The sequence below is a fragment of the Alosa sapidissima genome, chromosome 14 (assembly GCF_018492685.1).
Source record: "Alosa sapidissima isolate fAloSap1 chromosome 14, fAloSap1.pri, whole genome shotgun sequence".
Taxonomy (NCBI): Eukaryota; Metazoa; Chordata; class Actinopteri; order Clupeiformes; family Clupeidae; genus Alosa; species Alosa sapidissima.
Window position 1 is genome coordinate 19,785,353 of NC_055970.1, and position 14,173 is coordinate 19,799,525.

The window sequence follows — 14,173 nt, forward strand, 5'->3', positions numbered from 1 at the left end:
TCATACTAGAGAAAATTTTTTTGTGAAAAAATCCAATAGAAAAGAAAGACAACAATATTTGCATCTTTTAACTGAATTTTGAGGCTCAATTCTGTGAGCATATTGCATTTCATTATTTGTATTTTGCTGTCATTCGAGAACAAAACTGAAACTTGCCATCGAGACAAATGTCAAAACATTCTCTTTTTGCACCAATAAGTGAGTGTTTTATGGCTGTGGATGAAGGCGATACAGCAGTATGTGTGCTCCATTGTGTCAGAATCTGGTCATCTGATTGGAGTGTGTTGCATCCCCCAGCTCTAGTCACCTGCCGAGAATGGTGCAACAGACTTCTGATCATATTACATTTTAAAACAAAGGTGGTGCAGCCACCTCCTCCCTTTTTAATCCTGGTCCTCAGAGGCCAGTGAGAGGTAATCTGCCCCTTGTCCATGGTGGCAATACATGATAATGTCCATACCGCAAAAGCTAAACATTTACCTAATTTATCAACTGGAGATAAGTTGATAACTAGCTGTATTATAAGGCATACTGGGACAAAGGTACCCTTAACATGTGTAATATATTTGTAATACATACCCTAGAGTGGACAATTTTATTTATTCATGTTGCAGAAATTCTCCTCAACATACAAATGGGGTGGATTAAAGTCCATTCAACAACTGATACAAAAGACTAATGAAGTCATGGAAAATAAATGGCAAAATGCACAGTTTAAATCCCCCTGATGTTCTGTATGTGCCATTCAATTGAATGTGCAAATAACACTTAAGTCACAAGAGCACTGGAGTTACAAGAGAAGTAAGAGGATATACATGACTTCACTTCCTCTAAAGCACAACACAATCTCACAATTTAGACACTATCACACAATCTCACAAGATCACCTCCTCTGTGAAAGCACAAAGTATCATTCTGATTTCACTCCATGCTATTTCAGTGCATGATTATAGCTTAATGTCAAGAGTGAAATTAATACAAAATTTAGAAATAATCTTTGTAAGTGCAGATACAGTATATAATTGTTCTACATGGTATTCAACATAATCAGAAAACTCCTCTATTATGTTTTTTGCATCAGTAAGTTGTTATTCTAGTTTTGACTTTTGTTTACAACAAACCTTGGTGCACAGAAACTTAATTCCAAAAACAAAACTAGCCATGAAAGTGGCCAAGACAGCAAGTAAGAATACAACCACATCCACAGAGTGGTAGGAGTACCAGGGCATCTTGTAGGACTCTGTGCGCAGGTGAGCAGCACCTTTGTTCCTCATAACAAACTCAATCCAGAAGAGGGCTCGGTCCAGGGGCTGCATTGGCTGGTCTCTGTGCAGCCTGGAGAGCCTCTGCATGTTCTCCCTGTAGAATGGCTCATGGAGCACCTCCTGCAAAGCCTGGAGGAACGTGTCTCTGTTGACTGAGAAAATGTCCATAACCTTTGCTGCTCCTTTAGCTCGCATCCTTGAAAGATTGTCAGGTTGATCAAACATCAGTGGAACACCAAGGATTGGGACACCATGATAAATAGCCTCCTGAACACCATTGGTTCCGCCATGGGCAACAAATGCTCTGGTCTTTGAATGGCCAAGTAGGTCATTTTGGGGCAGCCACTCGACCAGCAGGGTGTTGTTACCCAGGGTCGATGGTTTTTCTCCAGTGTACCTCATGATGACTTTCTGTGGTAGCTGGGCGAAAGCTGCAGCCATTTCCTCCACTACACGTCTCGGAAGTTCACTGACTAACGTTCCCAAAGACATGATGACAACTCCATGTTCTCCAGAGCTCTGGACAAAGTCCTCCAGGTCCTGAGGAAGCGGCTTTGCTGGCTTACACTGGAACCCACCCATGTAAACAACATTGGGCATAGTGGGGCGTGGGAACTCAAACACAAAATCGACCCGCATCAGCCAAATATCAGCTCCCTGTATCAACTGAAAATAGTCTACATCGGGACCAAAATATTTGTTAGTAAAGGTAGCCCACAGTGGCCGGGTGAGGAACTGGGCCTGAAATTCATAAAAGGCGAAGAAGAACACATTTGAGACCCTTTCGAGAAAGGTCATTTTGTCTGCGAGCTCAAACATAGGCATGGGAACATAGGACAGTGGCGACGGAGCTATGGCAAAGTGCCCCTCGCCGTGAACAGTCCATCGGACATTAAAGACCAAGGGCACGTTCAGGTAATGAGCTATGATCCCCCCAGACGCTCCTACTGGGTCTGCCAGAACCAAGTCATACTTTGCGTCCCTGAGGGACTGCATAAGCTTGTGGTCATCTAGCAGTTTAGCCAGCATGTTGATCTCCATCTGAGTCATCACTGGACCCAGTTTCATGAGCTCCCACTCTACCTGTAAGCGCTTCCAGCTTGACTCGCCGTCGGCTTGGATCTGAATTATTCGAGAAATTAACATCTTCAGAAAGTCCTCATCAAACCCCCCTGCCACGTCTTCGACAGTGATTGAATTGTAGTGTGGTGAGGATTCTTTGATGTACCAGCTACCGGAGGACCTGAACACAGTGACGGTGTGTCCCCTGGAATAGAGTTCTTTGATCAAAATATTCATGTTGATCCAATGGCTGCCATCGATAGGAAACACCAGAACTTTCCCACCATACACGCCACACACTGAGAGAGCTAGTGTCATGATAAATACTGTGGGAAGCATCTGTGATTTCATTTTTAAAAACACCTAGGATACACAAACAAACAGAAAGGTCAGGTGTGTGTAAGCCCATGATGTTTGGATTTCCAAAAGCAGTAGTATACCAATGAACAATTTAAAGGTTTCACAGCGCTAAGCTTTACCTCAGAAATGGCTTCTAGTGTTAAACTCCAATTTCACAACACACAAGAACATGATCCAGTGGTTAACAAAACATCACAATAGCATTTAAGAGTCATTGCATGAGAAAACCAGACAGAGGTCGGAAGATGGGGGTCGGCCAAATCGGCTCATACTTTGTATGTGTGATGTGGAACTATGAACAGCTATATTATTAAAACCCTCCAGCTATTTTTTGTTATTGAGTTCTGGGGAGATCCTCTGGGGAGACCCTCGAAAATCAGGCAATTTATGGCTGACAATTACTGAAATTGCAATTTATCATTCTGATAAAGATATGAACATAACTTTTATATTTCCATAGAGCCTGGGTTCCCTAGTTTTACAGACCAAAAGTTGAAGATGAAGCATTGATATTAAGAGGGTGTACTAGGGGGTTATCAGAACCACTGAAAGCAGAAAGAGAGTAGAATGTACTACGAGGCTTGATGTATACTGTGATGGTGAGAAAGATAATTTTGCTGTAGCCAAAGCAGAGGGAGATGTTGATAAGCAGGAGTTTGCTTCAACTTGACACCATTCCATTTCTGGAGAATGAAACCAGTAAATAACTTTTTGTATATTTGACGCCCAATAATAATTCCTTAAATTGGGAAGTGCTAGGCCGCCTTGGCTCTTGGGTCTCTCTAGAAACTCCTTCCGGATTCTAGAGTTTTACCATCTCACAGAAAAGAAAAGATTAACTTATTCAAAGACTGAAAAAAATATTTGGACAAAAATACTGGGAGACACTGAAACAAATACACTGCCAGTTCCTACAAGGGCAGGGACATCCCTCTCCATTTTCAAAAAACTCCTGAACATCTCCTCTCATAGCACCACTTACAACAAGTCTTGCTTATGCTAGCACTTACTTGCCGTCTTGAACTGACACTCAACTGTTTAAAAACAGCACTCACTGATGCACTTTACTGTACTCCGTTTTTAAATTGTCCTAAAATTGTTGAGAGAATTGCTTTAAAACTTAACTGTTACCATGTTGTTAGTCGCTTTAGTTAAAAATGCCTCAGCCAAATGTACAGTAATGTAATGTAAATACAAAAATCTAGGTAAAACGTTCATTTGTATACAATTAACTCTACCTGTGAGAGATAAGTATAGGGCTGACCATCTCTGAAGATCTGATTCTAGTTTTCTCATGAGGGGTTTGAAATTCTCTTCATAAAGATCAGAGTTACGGGTGACCTGTATGCCTAAGTATTTAAAGCCAGACTTGGAAATGCGGAAAGGGAGTGCAGTATCTGAAATCTGAAGAGCTGAATTATTGATTGGAAAGCATTCACTTTTGGACATGTTCAATTTGTAGCCAAATACATGTAACATTTCCACAACATTAGGGACACATGACACTGGATCTATAGAGCAATAAATCGTCAGCATATAGAGAAATTCTATGTTCAACTCCCATCCTGTGATATCCATGTATAGCGTGTGATGTTCTCAACTTAATTGACAGGGGTTCTATAGCTAATGCAAACAAAAGTGGGCTGAGGGGACATCCCTGTCGGGTACCCCTTGACAGAGGGAAAAGTTGGGAAGCTAATTTGTTAGTTATTACTGATGCTTTTGGGGAAGTATATAGCAGGCGGACATAAGAGATAAAATTAGAACCAAAGCCAAATCTTTCTAATACGGCAAACAGATAACCCCACTCGATTCTGTCAAATGCCTTCTCCGCATCCAGGGAGACAACCACTTCTGGAATCCCCCTGAGAGTGCACAACATTCAACAGTTTACGAATATTTGTGAAAGAGTGGCGGTCCTTCATAAATCCAGTTTGGTCCATTGAAATTATTTGGGGCATTACAGTATCTAATCTTGAGGCAAGGATCTTAGCTAATATCATTACATCTGTTTTTAGAAGTGAAATTGGCCGATATGACCCACACCAGGTCCTTACCAGGTTTCAATAGAAGTGAAATAGATGTCTATGTTAGGCTCTGTGGTAGACTCAATAAATGGTTAAACATTTCAAGGAGAATGGGAGCTAGCTGAGATGAGAACTTTTTGTAAAATTCCACAGGATAGCCGTCTGGCCCTGGGGATTTACCACTTTGCATTTTCTGGATAGAATCATAAATCTTTTGTAGTTGCAAAGGTTTGTCCAATTCAGTCTTAACAGCCACATCAATCTTAGGGATATCTAAATTGTTTAAAAACTGTAACATGTTTGATGTATCATGTGGAAATTCAGATGTATACAAGTCTGAGTAAAATGCTTTAAAAGTATTGTTTATTTCAACTGGATCTATTGTTAACTGTGAAGCACTGAGAATCTGTGGGATCATACGAGACGCTGATCTGCATTTCAGCTGGTAAGCTAACAAGCGACCTGCTTTGTCTCCATGCTCATAGTAGTGCCCACTTGACCACAGGAGGTGTCTCTCAGTTTTTTGCGTCGTAAATAAATCATACTGAGTTTTCAGAGTGATTCTGTCTTTATATAGTTCTGGAGTTGGAGCTGTGGAATACTGGCGGTCTATGTTTCTTATAGAGTTAATAAGTTCTTGCTCCCTCTGTTTTCTTGCCTTATTACGTGATATGGAGTATGACAAAATTTCTCCCCTAATAACAACTTTCAGTGTCTCCCATAAAGTAGATGGTGATATTACGTCTGATCTGTTGAATAACAAAAACTCATCAATTGCTTTAGATATGAATTCACAGAACTGTTTGTCTGCCAATAGGGCTGTGTTCAGTCTCCAGGTATTGCACTGCATTAGATTTTGAGAGAAAACAAGATCAAGAATCACTGATGGTCTGATTCCACTATGGCAGTGTACACTACTTTCTTTACAGCAGGAAGGAGTATTTTGTCAATAAAAAAATAATCTATTCTACTGTATGTATGATGAACGTGTGAAAAGAAAGAGAATTCTTTTCTGTGTGGATAGAAAAACCTCCATGGGTCAACACAGCCAGTCTGATCCATGAAATCACAAAGAGCTTGGGACATTTTGGAACGTGTTAAAGTTTTAGGATTGGAGCGATATATAGTTGGGTCAGTCACAGTATTCAGATCACCAGCAAGAATGAGCCTATGAGAATTTAGATTTGGAATCAGGGAGGTGAGTTTGTTAATGAAGCCAACATCATCCCAGTTAGGGGAATATACACTTATAAGTACGACTGGGATGTTAAAGAGGGAACCTGTCACTATTATAAACCGTCCTTGAGGATCAGAGATAGTTTTTGAAGGCGTAAACAATATCTTTTTATGGATTAATATTGCCGCTCCCCGTGCCTTAGCGTTAAAGGCAGAGTGGAAGATCTGTCCAACCCAATTTTTCCTGAGCCTAACTTGATCTGCTATGGTCAAGTGAGTTTCTTGTAAAAATGCTAGTTCCACATTTAATTTTTTCAAGCGGGAAAATATTTGTGACCTCTTACTCGGCCCATTCATGCCCTTAACATTCCAGCTTATGAATCGGGTGGATGGCGCGCCTAATTCTGCCCTACTATAGCTTGTGCTATCAGCCATGCGCCGCTAAAGGAGGGGAATGGGGTGGAGTGTAGCTACACCCCATAGCAGAAAGGTAAATGTTTGTCAACAACTCCTCCAAAATAATAATCAAACAAAATTAACAAAACAAAAAACCCTTTGGCAGTATAAAAAACCCGTTTTAACATAGAATACATAAAAATGGATATGTGGTATAATTATGGTATAATTAAACACATCCCAACATTAAACATAACACACAAATCTCCAATGTCTGCCTCCTGAACATTGGCAAACCGCTGGCCCCCCTCTAAATCTTGAATCTTCCGGAGGTGCATTATTTCTTAACTAAGCTGTTAACCTACGGGAGAGCCTTTGGCCATCTAAAAGTTAAACTTGAAGCTATTTTAAAATAATCAATATTGCTGTCTAACATTCACAATTCACATTAACTCAAATTAGATCTGTGAGAGCAGTTTTCTAAATCCTCGATGCGATCCAGAAGCTGTGTATTTTGTGTTTGCAAAGATTTGATAGCTGCGTCTGCTGCGAATAACTTTTTGAAATTCTCCTCTGCTAGGGATTCCGTTGCAGTCAAGCGGGTTTGAAAGTTATCTACAGTCTCTTTGACAGCGTTCATAGAAGTTTGCAAAGGGCCAACAGATTCCTGAATGAGGATGGAAATATCATCTCTTAAACTGGCACGTTGCTTTGACAGCTCTTCCACCAACTGGTCCATGGAGATTCCATCGCCATTCCTAGGAGCATTCGTTAGCAGGGGAGGCCATGGTGTTCCGCATTGTTGGTGCAGCTGAGGTCGACTGTTTGTGTCTAGAGGTGCTCATTATATGTTCGTGGCTAATTTAAGACGGTATAACAGTAGTTTTATTATAGTTCTACGGTGTTAAAAACACTTTAAAGGAAATTATAGGCAAGTTAGGCCAGAGCTCGTCTCTCTTGCTTCCTACTGCAGCATGGCCCAAACTGGAAGTCCGTGTTTAAAGCTTTTTAAAAGTTCTGGGATGAAAGATTTCACCCCAGGGATTTAAAAAAAAGAAATCTGGCTGCTAAACACACCATTTTAACGCAATTTGGGTGGGATAGAAATACCTTTACAGAGCAAGCAGCTCTGGCCATATCGGCTCTGGCTCACATGACGGATTTGCTTACACAACTGTTTGGTTGTCCCAAACTTTGAGACGATCCATACTCTACGCCAGGGGTTTTGGGCCACACACAAAAAACTATATAATATATATATATATATATATATATAACGTTTTGTATAATTTAAATTACTTTACTTTACATTACTTTACTTTAAATTACTTTATAATTTAAAAAGTAATTTAGTCATAGAAAAACAATTTCTTAAGAAATACTGTTAATTTGATACTGTTTCATTTATTTATAAATGGTGCACTGTCACTTTAAGACTTCTTTGCCAGCTCCACTCAAATAATAGCCTATAGGCTAGTGACAATGGCCCCACATTTTTGAGATACCCCTACCGGAGGTAGAACTAAACGCAACAGTGTTTTTCCTTATCTCTAAGGTCTCCAATATATGAAATGGATTCTTAGCTAAAAATATTTTACTGCTAAGATTGTTAAATTAACAGATATTGTTATACACCCCAAAACCAAAAAAGGACTAAAATATAGCCTGTCCGTATGGGAGTTAAGGCATATAAACTAGTGCAGATCAATCATGAAACTTGGCATGTTTATAGTCAGTAAGTTGCTTTACCTACTAGAAAAGACTGGATGTGAATATCTTGATGTATGGAATGAATAGACATGTAAACATACACCTAAAATAAGCGGACATGCAAAAAATGAATATCTATGCAGAATGTTTTCATTTACTTTGTAGCTGCTTTACCAGGGATTATCATAGAAACACATATGATGGCTTATGGGAAAGGTGGAGTTGTACTGAATCCAACAATACCAAATATGTAAATACTGTATAGTATGACAAGTTAGGGTGTTCTGTCACTCAATGTATGAGGTGTCCAAAATGAAAGAAAACAGAACACTAGCAAAATACAGTCTCAAGTCCAAATCACATTATCAGTGGTGAGAAGAATGTTGATAAATTCATTGTTACTGCAAGGCAAGTGCTGATCTATATTTAAGCAATATAGCACGAGTGAGAGTGGGGTTGGTCATGGATATTCCCACGGGTGTTGTTCGGCCGTAGCCACGAGGCCGGAGGCTGAGTGGCGCAGGCAACAACAGCCGTGGGAATATCCATGACCAATCCCACGATCACGAGTGCTATATTGCTTTTATACAACAATTCTACCACAAATTAAATAATCTGAAAACACCCCATTATTGTTTAAAAATCCACATCGTTCTTACACATCAAAAAATAGTTCCCTTTTCAATAGACAGCGTCTTGGTTGCTAGGTAACCAACATTCCAGACCCCTCGTTACGGGTCTGTGTTTTTTTTTCTTTGTGGTCTTCTTGAAAGAAATGTGGAAATCACATTCATATCTAGGTTTGCTGCATGCATGTTACAAGGACACTGGGCCATGTCATGTAAGGGACATGGTACTGCAAAAAAACGGAAACATAATCTACATTGCAGAACCACTCAACTTTATTAATGTATAGTGAATAAATGTTACACTACTGTGCACAGCCTGATGTGACGATGCTAGCACGTTAGCAGCGGTTAGCTAATTATGCTAACGTTATCTACAAGTCTCCTCCAAGTGACAATCATATTACACACAATGCTGGCAATGCTGAGAACAATTAGCATCCTCGTTTATCTTACTTACATTGAGTTGACTGTGTGGCTTAATCCACAGATGTGGTGAAGCACTGTTTCGTTATGGTTTGCTAAGGAGTAACCCATTGCTTGAAATAGTGGAGAGCTGGGTGTCAAATCTTCACATTGTGTCGCGGAGTGATTTATTATTAGCTGTGCTGAGTCTGAGTTGAAATGTCCAGGGATATTCCAACTCATGGAACGTCTCTCGGCCAATCAGAAACAAATAAATAGTTCCATAGAACCCAATTGTTGTATAATTACATTTAATAATGATACATTTCATATGAAACACAGATCCAATTGAATCAGGTTAACACTGGAATGGAACACCTTTATTAAAATATTTACATTCACTTGAATTTTGTTTTGGTCATTACTGAATAATGGAAAATAATATTGTTAGCTTTTGTCTGTCGAGACCAGCAGTGGACAGTAGAGCCTACACTGCTTACTTCACCCCTAAGTAGCTAAACAGTTAGTTGTAGAAACTACTTTCCCTAGCTAAGAAAGTACTTAGGCCTCTGACTAATGTTGCATGTGTAATTCAACTTTGCATTTCAATGATTTGCATTTCAATGAAAATTCTGAAATTTTTCCTTTTCACTAGTCTCTTGAATTATAAGGCCTTTTCACACAGAGATTACGCTAAATTTGCGGGAAGAGGAGACGTCTTTTTGCCGAAACGAACTGATCTGTTCACATGATGCGGCATTTTGGGGAGCCAGGAGGCAGGATCAGCTAGCAAATTAAAATGTGATGTGCAATAGGGGGCGTGTAGAGTGATAGTCATAGGCCTTATTATGCGTGGGCCTTCAGATGTAGCAGGTATGCGATTTCCAAAACCATGGTGGGAGAACCGACTGCACTTTGATTAGCTTGCATTTGTAGTACCCTACAAATGCAAGTGAAGTTGCTTTGTTGTTGCTTATGACCCATTCACACTGGTGCCGGAACGAAAAAACTCTGCAAAATGTCTAGGCGGCATGGTAAATTTGGCGAGACACTTTGTCCCGCCGTTCCGCCTCGGTCTATGTGAAAGGGACAGTCGTTCCGCGATTCTGGTACATAAAATCGCGGCGATTTTGGCAGTGTGAAAAGGCCTAATGAAAATGTCTTACAGACATTGGATCCAAAGCTTGTGGGAAACATTTTGAAAAGGGCAAGAAAAAAGATCCCTATGTCCAAAACCCCACAGTAGAAGGCCTCCAACGCATACTTACCCTTGCTCAGCAGAGAGAGAGATGGTGATGTCCATAAAACTCTGGCTCCATATACAGATGATATTTTCTCCAAAATCAAAGTTTCATATCATGTATCATGTATAGCGAACTACTGCAGTAAGACAAAAATCAGTGAGCAGCAGCAAGTTGCAAATGTTGAGAGTGAGAGCACATCTGCACCAAGAAGGCTGAGTAGGGCTGATACAACATAATTTCAAATGCGGAGAGATTGTTTCATTTGTGGGAAGGCCAGCTCTAAACCAGAACCTCTGACAGCAATTTCAACTGGAACAGACGCAAGAACCAGAGACAAGGTCCTTCGGGCAGCTTCTGAAAGGCTTGATGAAGATGTACATCTTCGAATTCTTTCATGCCCAGATCTTTTTGCATGATACCAAATACCATAAAATGCCTTGCACACTACATCTCTAAATGAAATATAGCAGAAGCCATAGAAAATAATGAAAAAAGCAGACCAATGTCTATAACAAAGCTTTTATTAAGCTCACTGAAGACATTGATAAAACAGTATTGTCCAAAGATATGAAAGTGAGGACTCAATTCTTCGACTGATAGCTATGACAACATACTAAAGACCATTGCTGAACAAGAAGGTGTGTCCATAGTTCAACACAAGAAATATAGATCCTGGAAACTAAAGGAAAAGCTGATACAGCACAAAGACAGGCTTGCATTTGTTCCACGTCCAAGACAGTCAGATCTGATCTGCTTAGATAGTATGACCATATTGTGCACTGAGGGAAGCTGCTAAACTCACAGACATAAAATCCAAATATTACACAGCGCTGCAGACATATTGAGGAAGAGCATGGATCAGGTAGAGTATGACAGTGAGTAATATGTCAGCAGTGACTGTCTATTATGTTTCCAATGCAGCAAATATGTACCCAACATCCTGTATGACTTTGTGAACTGGTGTGTTGATTAACATGCCCACAGAGATTACCAAACATGTGATGATGACCTAACCTGACTCTCCCCAGATGAATTTCGTTCCGCCTAGCTCCACTCACATCCATCTGGGATCGATTCCGTTGAGAGTGATTTCAGCACGAGATTGTATGGTAGAGCCAATCAGGACGCAGAGCGGGAGTTTCATAGATCCACTCACATCCATCTGGGATCGATTCCGTTGAGAGTGATTTCAGCACGAGATTGTATGGTAGAGCCAATCAGGACGCAGGGCGGGAGTTTCATAGATGTGCCCTAGCGTAGAAGCGACTGTGAGACTGTTCTTAGTGTCACGGGTTGGCTTCGATGTGAGTGGTTGAAGTAGCACGTCAATATATGACGGACAAGTGGCTTCTGAAGCACCACTCCAATGGATCGATCCCAGGTGGATGAGTGGAGCTAGGCGGAACGAAATTCATCTAGCGAGAGTCAGGTTAATAATGACCCAGCTTAAAAGGAGAATCTGTGTGTTATCGCAATTTGTCATGATCTCATTGAACAGAGCTGTCACATCCATACGCCAATCACACTGGGACTTCCAATTTTGATACATCATGAGTTTGGTAGTAAGACAGTCATCAATGAGCTCAGTGCAATGGGGTTTCCTATACAGAAGTCAGGCACTTGTCACATCTGTTGCAGCAGACCAGATGTGACAAGTGACCACCAGGACAGAGAGTGGTGTCTACATCCCAACTGGCCTCACTGGAGTTGCTGAACATAGAATTTTTGATGCAGCCATCAGAAACTTTGACCAAAATGAAGACACCCTGAATGTGAAGAATGGACAAAATAATGGACAAAATGTACCTGTAAAGTTTATCTCCATTCATATCAAACATGTTTAAGGTGGTGAGGGACCTCTGTGGAACCTGTGCTATTGGCATTTCTCTGCTGTGGAGACTTGGCCTCTTCAGAACACAACGATGCTATAACATGAGTTGTATGCTTCCCATCCAGGGTGTCTTCATTTTGGTAAAAGTTGTTGATGGCTGCATCAACAATTCCATGTTCAGCGTCTCAAGCGAGAACAGTTTTTTTGTTTACCTGATTCAATTGGATCTGTGTTTCATATGAAATGTATCATTATTAAATGTAGATATAGATCAGCACTTACCTTGCAGTAACAATGAATTTGTCAACATTCTTCTCACCACTGATAATGTGATTTGGACTTGAGACTGTATTTTGCCAGTGTTCTGTTTTCTTTAATTTTGGACACCTCATACATTGAGTGACAGAACACCCTAATTTGTCATACTATATTTACATATTTGGTATTGTTGGATTCAGTACAGCCCCACCTTTCCAACAAGCCATCATATGTGTTATCTATGATAATCCCTGGCAAAGCAGCCACAAAGTAAATGAAAACATTCTGCATAGATATTAATTTTTTGCATGTCCGACTTTGTGTCCAAGTTTGGCTAGAGGAGGGGATAATGACATACCCAGTCGTCTCTGGTGTGCCACCCCAAGATTTGCAATGGCCTCAACCGGCCACCCCTGTTAACATTTTCTGGGACGCCACTGGAAAGATAGGCCTATATCAGTCCCCGCAGACTGTTGTTATAATTAGCATTATAATCAGCAATATTGTGAGAGTAAAAACTAATGGCATGGTGTCCCTGTTGCACATGTACTTGCATTACATACACCCTGGGGGCTAAGTCCTCCTTGTCTTTCAATCCTAGTGACGTCCCTGCAAATAGGGATACCATTGCAAATCTACTCCAAATATATTGCTGGTCACCTACAGTACATGCCTATATGTTGCTAAAATCAGCAGGGTTTAATGGATTCACAGTGGGGTTTCTATAGTGAAAGCTGCTGATCTTGTAGACTGTTAGCTTAATTTCCAGTGGCCTCACATTTATGAACTGAAATAAATCCCACGCGACACACTGGAAATATTGTCCTTTCCTGCCAGTCACTCAAGACTGTAAATGAAAGATTAATGTCTGTGTGAAATATGTTGGCAAACAAGGTCTACAAAATTATCCGACGATAGCTTTAATGGGATAAATAAATTGATTGTTATGTTACTCTTACTGTATGTTGTTGGTCATGCAGCAACATTTAGTACACATCTAAAAAAATGGAACTGCTTTTTTCGACCCAGTCAGGCTGCCTGAATATTAACCTTGTTCTTATTACAGTGACCATGAGCTATAGGAATCTTCAGTTGAAGGTCACTGAGCAGTTCCATCTTAAAGGCGCTGTCCCATTGTAGTCAATCTCACTGGTTAATAGCAGATCCAGACCCATCTGATGTCAATCTGGACTATGACTGTTATTAACTCAAGAATGCCAGGCTGCCTTTATCAACACGATAGATCCTCTGGTGGTAGTTGCCACAAGTGTAGGCTAATACCGTTTGATTGTTTAGTTACTAAATGCAATGTTTTCTTAGTGTGTTATGGTTTTTTAAGAATCTACTCCATGTTTAGCCATTTGGACTGAAAACAAAGTGTTGTGATTGTGAAGTCATTAAATGTGACCAGTTTATGGAGAATTATCCTTCTCTCTATTTCCTCACGAGTACTTTTCAAGGATGTTAGATGTCGGCTCTTTGGTTTGATCTGAGAAGGTGTATATGACTGCCCCCTACAGTTACTTGTGTAATCAGTATACACTCAGACTTTTGTTTCACTCATCCCAGTAAAGTTATGATGGTATCATCTTACATGTGAAAGAACACAAATTCGCATGGGCTACATTTGAGACCAAATTACTGTGGACATATTTGTTTTCCTTATTAAATTAGGCATTATACTCTGGTTTGTTGAAGTCTTCATTTTGCCATGCCGTCTTGTTTACAAACTTGATATCTAAATTGCCAAAATGCAGGATAAGCTTGTTGTAGAACTGGTTGACCTGGCCTGTTCTTCAAGGGTCAGTTTACT

The 14,173-nt window shown here is 40.3% G+C and overlaps 1 protein-coding gene across 1 annotated transcript; it reads right to left on the bottom strand.

The window, feature by feature from the left end:
• Positions 1-581: 581 nt before the first annotated feature.
• LOC121682330 (UDP-glucuronosyltransferase 2B17-like) lies at positions 582-2,810 on the bottom strand. Its single transcript, XM_042062430.1, has 2 exons — positions 2,807-2,810; positions 582-2,690 (listed from the first exon to the last, which is right to left on the bottom strand). The coding sequence occupies exon 2, from the start codon at positions 2,676-2,678 to the stop codon at positions 1,089-1,091; it is 1,590 nt and encodes a 529-aa protein (XP_041918364.1). The 5' UTR covers positions 2,679-2,690; positions 2,807-2,810; the 3' UTR covers positions 582-1,088.
• Between the last annotated feature and the right edge of the window lie 11,363 nt (positions 2,811-14,173).

Excerpts from the sequence above, each read along its gene's own strand:
- LOC121682330 (XM_042062430.1), bottom strand. The coding sequence starts at position 2,678 with ATGAAATCACAGATGCTTCCCACAGTATTTATCATGACACTAGCTCTC.